Source organism: Dendropsophus ebraccatus, chromosome 2 (assembly GCF_027789765.1).
Source record: "Dendropsophus ebraccatus isolate aDenEbr1 chromosome 2, aDenEbr1.pat, whole genome shotgun sequence".
Classification (NCBI taxonomy): domain Eukaryota; kingdom Metazoa; phylum Chordata; class Amphibia; order Anura; family Hylidae; genus Dendropsophus; species Dendropsophus ebraccatus.
Window position 1 is genome coordinate 54,338,604 of NC_091455.1, and position 12,041 is coordinate 54,350,644.

Here is a 12,041-nt window from a genome sequence, read left to right on the forward strand (position 1 = left end):
ACACTCCAACTAAATGGTATTTTTCCCTCCCGGCATATGGCTGGTGAGGGTAAAGCTCTGCCCTGCACTCCCCCCCCCCCCCTTATTCCCCCAGTCTACAGACAAACCCAATTGTCTGGGAGGGTAAAATATTTAGCTGTGTTAATTTACTCTCTTCAGCAACTTGAAGACTAGAGATAATTAAAAGTCAATAAACTTTCTTTATAGTCTTCATTATGAAAAAAAATCCAGACTATATTGCTGCTGTAGACTTTGTGTAACTCCTTTACATAGCTGGCATTGCTGCTGCTTCTGAAATAGATCCAACAGCCCACAGATCCTAGCTGCTGTCGGATAAAGTCATCTGCTCTTTTAGCTCCTCCAGCAGAAAGGGAAGGAGGTTGTATTAAAGGGGTTATGGAGCGTTATAAAAACATGGCTGCTTTCTTCCAGAGACAGCACCGCTCTTGTCTCCAGTTCTGGTGTGGTTTGCAATTAAGCTCCATTCACTTTAATGGAACTCAGTTACAAAACCTGCACCCAAACTGGAGACAAGCACGGTGGATAGATCTGGATAACCCCTTTAAGCAGGGAAAGCTGTATCACAAAGGACACCTTTTACATAGCCTTATGAATTGTTGCAAACAAGCACAATTTGCAGAGCCTTTTGTGTCATTTGTGCATTACTGCATTGTTTGTGCAATTGTGCTTTTAACTTAATGATAATTGCCGGCATATTCCCCTTTACACACACAAAAGATGCAATCAGCCAACCAAAGAGAGGTTTCTTGTGTATTGGCTTATTGCTGGCCCGTTTACACAAGCCAGTCATCGCCTGTGAGGGTTGCTGCCTGCCAGTAATTGGCCCGAGTAAAAGGACCGAAAATAAGGAGAGCCTCAAGAATCTGCAAAGAAGGTGCCAGACACCATACAAGCAGCATCAGTAAGGAATACAAGTGTTCACTAAAATAGACATGCAAGGAGAGCAAATTGCTCTTAAAGGCCGGATTTACACTGTGTAGAATTTAAAGAAAAAATTACAGCAAAATAGATATATAAAAAGAAGCAGTTTGTTCATCTAAAAGGCTATGGTTGCACCCCGCCTTTTTTGGCCGTTTGACAGCTGTCTCAGGATGGCTCTCTTTTTGAGTCCAAATAAAGGCTGTTATTTTATAATGATATCTATTATTTGTATGATAACGACCATCATTATGAAATAACGGCTGCTATTTGGACTCAATATGACGGTCAAACGGAAAAAAAATGGCAGGATTTTGCTTGACTTTTGATTTTAAAAACTGTTGTATGATATATATATATATATATATATATATATATATATATGTATCAGTATAACCCTAGATGACTGCATCTTTCCTTTAAGTTAAATAATACAATGTCATTTTATTACAGATCAATAGTGCTGAGAAACGGCCAGCCCCAGACATGGGAAAGAAGCCAAAAACTCCAAAAAAGAAGAAAAAGAAGGACCCAAATGAGCCCCAGAAACCAGTGTCTGCCTATGCACTTTTCTTCCGGGACACACAAGCTGCCATCAAAGGCCAAAACCCGAATGCTACCTTTGGAGAAGTATCCAAAATAGTAGCCTCAATGTGGGACGGACTAGGAGAGGAGCAGAAACAGGTAACTCTTTTGTAAAGTAGATTGCCACCGGTGAAAGAATGTTTGACGTTTTAAACTCTAAAAAGGGGGATTATAATGTATAGTCACTTTCATATTCAGTTTTACAAAATAAGAGTTTTCTACCACGGCAGTCATAAGAGCTATTGTATTTTTAGCCTCCTAGAATTTCAGTCCTTTGAAAAGCTTTTGTGCTCCATCAGTTGCCATCTCGTCTTTCTTTCTATTATAAAGATGAATTGAAATTCTCAACATCCAAAAATATGCTGCTCATAATCCTCCTTACCACTCTGTTTGTAAGAGTCCACATACTGTGTAAGAGACTGCATTCCCACCGAGCATGGGCACATAGACAACCTCCGAAATATCCTGCAGCCACATGTGCAACGTTCTTTCTGTGCTTAAAAAAGAAATGCCTGTTGTGTTATAAGGAATTACAGTTACATCAATAGGCAATATAAGGCTTTTATTAAGATTGCTTTAAAAGACTCATTCAGTTAGTGCATCGCACGGAGTCATCATTATAAGGATTCCATGTATTCTGCACATTTTCCTACTTTATAGCAAATCAAAGAAACTGCTGTAACTGATAAACGAGTGATATAAAAACGTAATGTGTCGCACTTTGGAGCATCAAAGTAAAAAAAAAAATCCATCTTTTTAAGTACTCATGGTACATACTCATTTCCTTTTGAGCTATGATGAGCTTTAGTTGCAATAGGTACATCTAATAGCAGAATAGCAGTGCACAGAACTCAGTTGCTAGTTTTCAATCAAATTACATTATGTTATTTTATTCACCACAAGTCAAAACACATTGGTACGTTTATAGCAGTATAAATGGTCTAGAAATTTTGCTCGGACAGAAACAAAGTCAGTGTAAGCACCAATAACTATAATACAATCACATATAAAATCTTTTATATTTAAAAAAAAAAATAATATATATATATATTTATATTTTTTTTTTATTATTATTATTATTATTATTATTTTTTAATTAAGGGTTGTTCAGCGCCATAATTTATCTATTAATAGCTTACAATGGTGTAAAAATAACTAAAGTTTAATACTCACCTTTCCACAACGTGCCACTCAGGAGCCAACACTCTTCCCCAGGAAGGCTCTCTTCTCTCTGATCCATCAGTGTTGTTGAGACATGTGACCACTGCAGCCAATCACTGGATTATTGGTTTCGGCATATCATTGATACAGGCAGTGATTGGTTGTAGAAATCACATGTCAATACAACATTTGTTGTACAAGGAAGAACAGAGATCGGCAGCAGACAGGTAAAGTATTAGCATGGGAGTCGTAAGGTGAGTATCAATCTTTTTGTTATTTTACACCATTGCAAACAGTTTTTTCCCCACTAATTCATAGGACTGGACAAGTAAGTTAAAAAGAAATGTATATTGTACTTGTACTTGTACTTTATATTTTTATCTAATAACTAAAAATTCTAATTTCATAGTATCTAAAATAATTATAGACATAAATTGTAAACTTCTTTCTCCCTGAAACTCTTACTAGAGCAATGTTATTGACTTCAATGTGAGCTACAAGTTCTATGTAATAGCATTGAAGTCAGACTTGATATTATCATTTAGTTTCACCGGGAAACAGGGGGCATGAAGGGTAAAAGAGAATACAGAAAGTATTTTACACAAATGCTCTTTTAGTAGGAAAAACACTGTGGCACGTTCGCTGTGCCATACTACTGGGTATTATATATCTTACCGTACATAACACCTTAGGTTAAATAGCAAATGGCCATATTGTGTGGTTTCTTGACAACGTCAGCCTGTGCACTTTGGAGGCCTGATGTTTTTTCTCCCCTGTTGTGCCGTGCATGGTGGTTACCAGTGTTACACAATTTAAAAAAGAATCCAATGAAGATTTTCCATCTTATGAGGATTTAACCTGTCAGTTTAGATTTAAAGCGGCAAATGGTTCATGTCTGAAGGAATGGCGTGGCGGTTATAATGGCTATTTTCCTAGTGTCATTACACTGAGATCCATAAGTACAAACCAGTAAATAGTTTATTATATGAGATTCAAACATGGCTGCTAATAACACACTTGTCCAAAGGCAATGCCTGGTATTGTAGCCACTTGAATATACCCAATCTACAATACAAATCCTTTAATAAAAAAACACAATGGAGACTTGTTTTGCTTTGCTTATTTTTATTTTTAATTTTGTCGACTCCTCAATCTCTTTTAAAAGAAAAAATAAAGGCCAACCCGCTCCGGTAACCTTGGAGGTAAATATACAGTACGGATTCGACGTCAACTAAGGCAATTATTTCCGAAACCTCATTACATTTTAAGTATTAAAATTAAAAAAAAAGAACATTGAGTCGCAGCGAGAAGACATGGAAGCAGATTTATTGTCGAGTATTCCTTTTGTTTTTTCATTGGCAGCATACAGAGGGCTTTTATAGCTTTCATTTTCTTCCTAATGTCAGTCAGTGCCTGTTTTGTTTGAATATCTATCTAATTCTTATTTTATTGAACAATAGTCTACAGGTTTAGCCAGCTGTGGAACAGTTTAGAATGTACTAGAACTATAAAATCAGTTTCAAATATTGAACAAGAAAAAACATACCTGCTCAATAAAGAACTAGAAATGAGGATGCTTATTATACTAAACATTTCAGCAGACTTTATTAGAAAATCTCTGAAGACTGCATCTTTATGGATATCTTCCATGATTCTTAAACTTGGGATTTTAAGTGACTGTACGGCTATGTTCACACAATGTTATGTCCTCTTTATTTAAAATTACATATGTCATTTTGAGTTTAAAATCATGGACGTCATTTCGCTGGTTGGCCTCCTGTGCAATGATGGCTGTTGGTACATTATTCTAGTTCAGGTGCCCTTGTGTCTTTAATTGAAAAGTCCATTGAATTTAATAGTAAAAATGGTGAAAGGACGGTAAAAAAAAGAAATACTGTAAGCGAAAAAGTAAAAAATAACGTCCGCTGTTTGCAATAGACGTCTGAAAAGAATTATAATCGTTATTTTGACGTCCGCGTTATTTAATACACTGTGCATTAGACATCCGTCATTCCATAGACTTTCAATTGCATTGAAATCTATTAAATCGCGGCAATAACGGACGCCTTTTTAAATAGAAAAAGTGAATGCCTTTTCTCTTTTTTTGACGTTGTGTGAACATAGCCTACAATCAAAAAGATATATATAGTATAGATTGAAAACTGGAAAAAACCAACCTCCCTTTGTGCTTGTCCTGAGTGGTTTAGATTTTTAGTGCTAATAGTTATAATGTCCATATTGTACACATTGTTCAGCTATGTATTAAGCAGTATTTGGTCAATCTTTTTTTCAACCAAAACCACCAGTCAAACTGACAGAGCAAAATTATAATGGAAATATTTGACCAGTTTCTGTGTTTTCAACCCACTCCTGGTTTTGGTTAAGAAATACTGAACAAAAGTCTGAAAGAAATCCTATGTGTGAACATTGCCTTAAGGTGCAAAATGGCCTTTTTATAATTACATCCTTTATTTCATAATTTGAAAAAAATAAAATACCCTTTTTGCACCTAAAAAAAAGAGATGAATGAACCTGAGCATCTGGCATTTGACTGCTGGTGGCTGAAGAAGTTTGATGCAGCCCTAGGGAGTCCCCGAGAACATGGATACAGCCTATGGACTAAGGCTGTCTCAATGTTTTCCTGGACTCCCTAGGGCTGTATCCAACTTCTTCAGCCACTGATAACCAAATGATGCACACTCCAGTTCGGAGGCACCTGGGCGTGCTCAAGGTTTGCTCATCTCTTAGCCCCGCTGCAGCAGTGCCACCTCATAGTAAATGGACCTTTATACCATTTCCCATTGAAAATCAATTGGCTGTCTGTGAAAAGTACTGATATGCTTGGACCCACACACCAACCCTACTCTTTGCAGCTATTCTCCACTCTCGGAAAGCCCAGCCCTTTAAACCAACCTGACACCTGCACAGGGTTTAAACAGTCACTTACTGTTATAAGTCAAAAGGTGCAGAGCTGGCAGTAGAAGCTGGAATTGAGGTCCCTCCTCTTCAGCAATCATTTAGTAAACTTTTGTCTTGGATGCAATGATAGCCAGAGATTGGTCTGGAGACCATGGTGGGCAATGCCATGAACAGGCCTTCACGAGGAAATGTCACACTAGTCCTACCTCCTGGATTGTGTGGCACCTACAAGTTACATCCATAGAAGCTTTTAGGACATTTTATTTTAGAGCTATAGGCATTAATATGGAGTCATCCCCCCTTTGGCAGCTTCGATTCTTCTACAAGATTTTAAAGTGTGACTCGGAAAGCAGCATTTGACGCTGCCGTTTCTGGTAGTGCATTCCATTGGCTTTCATTATAAGATTACGATGGAAAATTGTTATTCATGCAACTTCCTGTTATACTTTTTTCATTTAAGTTGAACCTACCCTAATTTTTTTCTTTTTCCCAGCACTACATGACAACTTGTAATAAATTATACATTGCAGCAGAGAACGGGTAAGCTGGCACCTGGGATTTCTGTCACAGCTTGTAAGTGTAGTAGTTTACAGGCAGGACGCAGCTCAGGTACAGAGTTGGTAACAGTAGAGGTCAGTGCAGAATAGAGGGAGCACATATAATATAACTCAACAGTTTATAGTGGATTCAGAAGCCGAGAAAAGCTGTCAGCATAGACTATGCTCTCTCCTAGCCCAGTTTTCTATATACCAAGCACGCTCTATTAAATGAATTTCCTCTCCCATGTGAATGGGGGTCGTGGTTGGAAGACCATTTTTTGCTTGTTGCATAGTGCACAAGGCGCTCACAAATAAAAAGGCGGCAAGGAACATTCTGACAGTTTTACAATAAAGTTACACTCAGTGGCTTTAAATGCTTTAGGATATAGGTTTTATAGAAAACTGAGCAAGAAACACAAATTCCCATTCCACTTGCTGGTAGGAGCCATAAACTAAAAGTAAAAAAGAAAAAAAAAAGTGACTTGTGATGTAACAGCAGCGCGGGCACAGTAAATATGTTCTCACAGCATATTGATTAAGGGCTAAAGAGAATGTAATTAACATGGAAAGGGCATAACCCAGAGTGATGGCATGTAATTTACAGCATGCAAACTGTGATTAACTCAGTGAGAGTGGAGCGAACACAGAGAGAATGTTATTCCAGGCAGACACAAATATTATGACAAGAAATGCCAAAGCGAAGATAGAAATGAAATATTATATCAAGTCAGTTAGCTGACAGCTAAAAGTAATGTGATTAAATACATCCTGTGTGATGCAGTCATTTATTATTAGACTTTTCTGAATGTTAACGCTAGGTTTAAACAGCTTCCCTTCTATTGGATAAGGTCATGTTCACACTATTTGGAATTATTCGATAGCAGGATCGGGACAAATGTGAATGGAAAATGAACGTTAATATAGTGCAAATTTAGTTAGGATAATTCCATGTCTGTAAGCTTTCAAGAAGCTATACACATTAAACTGATCTGACCCAGAGTGGGCTGGTATGAGCCATTCATATTTAAAGTGACTGTACCATCAGTACATTTGCTTTAAGCTGTACACATGGATAGAACAGCGTGGGAAAGCCGGTGCCGCTGTCCTTTTTTTGAACCGTGGCCCAGTTCCTGCATACGGTGCCGTTATATTACCCGACACTAGCCGTAACTGAAGCACTGGAGACGGGCCCTTTTTAAAAAAGGACCGCGCCACCGGCTTCCCCGCACCGGTGCTATTCTATCCACATGAAAAACTTAAAGCGAATGTACTCATGGTACATTCGCCTTAAGGAGAGTAGGCCTCTATGTAAAGTGAACCTATTGTTTCAGGTAACTTTTTAGGGTAAGCCGTTATGTGTGCATACAGGGGGGTAGCTAGGATTCACGGGGCCCCATAGCAAAAAAAATTTAAGGGCCCCCCTCCCCTACGCACAACACAAACAAAGCACTGCGTGTGTGTGTATATATATATATATATATATATATATATATATATACTAGAAAATGTACCCGACGCTGCCCGGGTATAAAGTGTCAGTGTGTTAATTAGATTTGTTCTAAGGTGCCCAGGAGGCCAAGCTAAAGGTATTGTTTCATCTGAGTTAATCAGTGGAATTAGTGAATACCTGTAGTGCATAGTTGGAGGGGTTCTGTATACCCACAATGTATAGTTTTTAGGGGTCTCGCATATTTGTAGTGCATAGTTGGGGGGGCTGTATACCTATAGTGTATAGTTGGGGGGGTCCTGTATACCTGTAGTGTGTAGTTGAGGGGGGGCTGTATACCTGTAGTGTATAGTTGAGGGAGGTCCTGTATACCTGCAGTGTACAGTTGGTGAAGGTCCTGTATACCTGTACTGTATATTTCGGGGGTCCTGTATACCTGTAGTATATAGTTGGTGCTGTATACCTGTAATGTATAGTTGGTGGAGGTCTTGTATACCTGTAGTTTATAGTTTGAGGGTCCTGGATACCTGTAGTGTATAATTGGTGGAGGTCTTGTATACCTGTAGTATATAGTTCGAGGGTCCTGTATACCTGTAGTGAATAGTTTGAGGGTCCTATATAACTATAGTATAGAGTTGGTGGAGGTCCTGTATACCTGTAGTGTATAGTTTGGGGTCCTATATACCTGTAGTATATAGCTGGTGGAGTTCCTGTATACCTGTAGTATATAGCTTTGGGGTCATGTATACTTGTAGTATAGAGTTGGTGAAGGTGCTGTATACCTGTATTATAGAGTTGATGTAGGTCCTGTATACCTGTAGTGTATAGTTTTGAGGTCCTGTATACCTGTAGTGTATAGTTTGGGATCCTATATACCTGTAGTTTATAGTTGGTGGAGTTCCTGTATACCTGAAGTGTATAGTTTTGGGGTCCTGTATACCTGTAGTGTATAGTTTGGGGTCCTGTATACCTGTAGTATATAGTTGGTGGAGGTCCTGTATACCTGACGTATATAGTTGGTGGAGGTCCTGTATACCTGTAGTGTATAGTTTTGGGGTCCTTTATACCTGTAGTGTAAAGTTTGAGGTCCTGTATACCTGTAGTATATAGTTTTGTGGAGGTCCCGTGCACCTGTAGTGTATAGTTTTGGGGTCCTGTATACCTGTAGTGTCCTGTATACCTGCAGGGTTGTATTTACCCGTATGGCAGTGTTATTCAGTCACAGTGTGTCGGTATTGGTCATGTCTGGTATGGCGGTGTTATCCAGTCACAGTATGGCGGTATTGGTCAGGTCTGGTGTGGCAGTGTTATCCAGTTACAGTATGGCGTATTGGTCAGGTCTGATATGACAGGGTTATCCAGCACAGTATAGCGGTATTGGTCATGTCTGGTATGGCGGTGTTATCCAGTCACACTATGGTGGTATTGGTCAGGTCTGGTATGACAGTGTTATGCAGTCACAGTATGGCGGTATTGGTCAGGTCTGGTGTGGCGGTGTTATCCAGTCACAGTATGGCGGTATTGGTTAGGTCTGGTGTGGCGGTGTTATCCAGTCACGGTATGGTGGTATTGGTCAGGTCTGGTATAGCGGTGTTATCCAGTCACAGTATGGCAGTTTTGGTCAGGTCTGATAGCATGGTGTTATCCAGTCACAGTATGGCGGTATTGGTCAGGTCTGGTGTGGCGGTGTTACCCAGTCACAGTTTGCCGGTATTGGTCAGGTCTGGTATGGCAGTGTTATCCAGTCACAGTATGGCGGTATTGGTCAGGTCTGGTATGACAGTGTTATCCAGCACAGTATGGCGGTATTGGTCAGGTCTGGTATGGCAGTGTTATCCAGTCACAGTATGGCGGTATTGGTCAGGTCTGATATGACAGTGTTATCCAGCACAGTATGGCGGTATTGGTCAGGTCTGGTATGGCAGTGTTATCCAGCACAGTATGGCGGTATTGGTCAGGTCTGGTGTGGCGGTGTTATCCATTTACAGTATGGCGGTATTGGTCATGTCTGGTATGGCGGTGTTATCCAGTCACAGTATGGCGGTATTGGTCAGGTCTGATATGATGGTGTTATCCAGTCACAGTGTGGCGGTATTGGTCAGGTCTGGTGTGGCGGTGTTACCCAGTCACAGTTTGCCGGTATTGGTCAGGTCTGGTATGGCAGTGTTATCCAGTCACAGTATTGCGGTATTGGGCAGGTCTGGTATGACAGTGTTATCCAGTCACAGTATGGCGGTATTGGTCAGGTCTGGTGTGGCAGTGTTACCCAGTCACAGTTTGGTATACCTGTAGTGCCCTGTATATACATGTTCTGTATAGATGAAGTAGGGGGTCCTGTATATACATGTACTGTATAGATGGAGTAGGGGGTCCTGTATATACATGTACTGTATAGATGGAGTAGGGGGTCTACCAGTTATTACTGTGGATGTTGTGAGGCAGCTGCCCTAGCAACCATTGCTCTCTGTGAAAATGAAAGCAGTAATCCTATTGGTTGCTAAGGCTCCAACTGCCGTGTCTGCTGCAGCTAATTATATCACCTGTGTTTGCAGTGAGGAGATTTTCCCATTCATCTCTATGGGGCGCTCTTTCCCCTCCCCCTCCCCTCCTGTACATCTAGCGGGGACGGGACCTTCGCAATAACCTTCCCGGGCACCCAATGTATCTGTATGCCAAATTTGGGGTCAAACGGTTCAGGCGTTTGGAAGTCTATAGAGGACAGACAGACAGAAGGACAGACAGACAGACTTTGATTTTTATGATATAGATATATATATATATATCTGCTTTACTGCTGGTGCAGTAATAACCCCTGACCTCTGCAAGGAGCTCTGCACATTTTTCTTTCTTACTTGATTGTGCTGCTGGAGAACAGAGGTCATAGGCTATCAGAGCAGTGAAGCAGAGATCTCTGTCTTCTGCTTGTTAACCTTTTTCTTGTGTTGCAGCATGTAAGTAAACATTGGGTCACTTACACACTGCAGTACATAAGGGGTTAAGCAGAAGGACACATGCTCTTACCTTCTTCCCCGGGCCCCCCTCTTGCAGGGGCCCCCTAGCAGCTGCCTACCCTTCCTCTATGGTAGCTACGCCACTGTGTGCATACATGAAGAGAAGCACTATACCGGCCATTATGTAGTTTTTATATATGATTTGTATCTTGCTCTGGAGGCTCCACCACTAATTTTGAGTTGTCACTAAGGCAGTGGGTGGAGACTAGCTGCTCTAATGTCTCCCTCTGCCCACCTACTGAAGTGTAGATCCTGTTATTCTATCTTTTATAGTAGATCGGTATGCCATAGAAACAGCATGAAGGACATCATAGAGCAGTACTGAGCAGTCTGAGTTGTAAAGAAAGCACTGGGATTAGAACTAATACTTACTGTAAACTTGTGTAGTCTCTTTGCAGTCTCTGTTTTCTTTTGACTCTTTCCAATCGCTCCCCAACCCATCTCCTTCCCCGCCCCTCCTCTCTCCGTAGACTTGTTTGGGCATGCATGTTACCTGATCCCTTATTGAGCTGCAAGTCCATATTGTAAACACAAGAGGGAATTGAGCTGTAGAGGGGGTGGAAGGAAAGAAAGAGTCCAATAAGCAGAGGAAGAAGAATATTTCTCTAATAAGAAATCATGCAAAGTTTCTTGCATTCTCTTTCACTATTGATTTATGTAGAGTTTGTTGAAGTGACAGTGACCATAAGAGTTGAATTAAACCTACAAAGAGCGCTATCATTTTTTTATTTTGTTAAGGCAATTTAAATTTGAACAGGAGTACAGTGAGGATCATAAATATGGAGAGACACGAGAGAGAGAGAGAGAGAGAGAGAGAGAGAGAGAGAGAGAGAGAGAGAGAGAGATGAATGAATTTACAGTAAGTTCTGCCAAACTCTAACCTGAACATTTGACCATTGAGTCCATTGAATCACTTGGGAAAAATAGATGTATCCCTAGGGCTGCCAATAAGCATGGATACAGCTTTGGGTCTCCTAGAGCTGTATCCATGTTTTGCCCTAGGAATACATCAATTTTTTACAGTCAACAGGATTTGATTGCTGAATGATCGGGTCTAGGGTCGGCCGAAGTTACTGTAAATTCACTCATCTCTAATTTTGTATAATCTTCAAATTCCCACGTTTTTCATCCACCTGAACAATGTCACTAGGTTTCTGACAAATTTTTTTTTATTTGTATGTGTGCTCAAGTAACCCAAACTATATTTTTGTTGTTATGTTAAAATGATATTTGTTAGGAGGGCTCATATAATATGGCTCATATTAACTGAGAAATCTAGACTGTAATATCTTACATGAAGCAGGTTAACCAGTGATTGCCATGTGTAAGCTCCATTATTGCTAGCAAGGATTGATCTAGTTGAACTCTTGAACTAATTTAATGAAAGGCATTTTGCTTGATAGCCATCCTTACTAACACTCTCTTACATATCAGAAGATT

The 12,041-nt window shown here is 40.0% G+C and overlaps 1 protein-coding gene across 1 annotated transcript in view; it reads left to right on the forward strand.

Annotated features, from left to right (window-relative positions):
* Positions 1–12,041, forward strand: part of TOX (thymocyte selection associated high mobility group box) — a 249,488-nt gene that overhangs the window by 202,249 nt on the left and 35,198 nt on the right. The window contains exon 5 of the mRNA XM_069960009.1: positions 1,393–1,623. Within this exon, the coding sequence (XP_069816110.1) occupies positions 1,393–1,623 (231 nt within the window). The remainder of the gene's footprint in view (positions 1–1,392; positions 1,624–12,041) is intronic.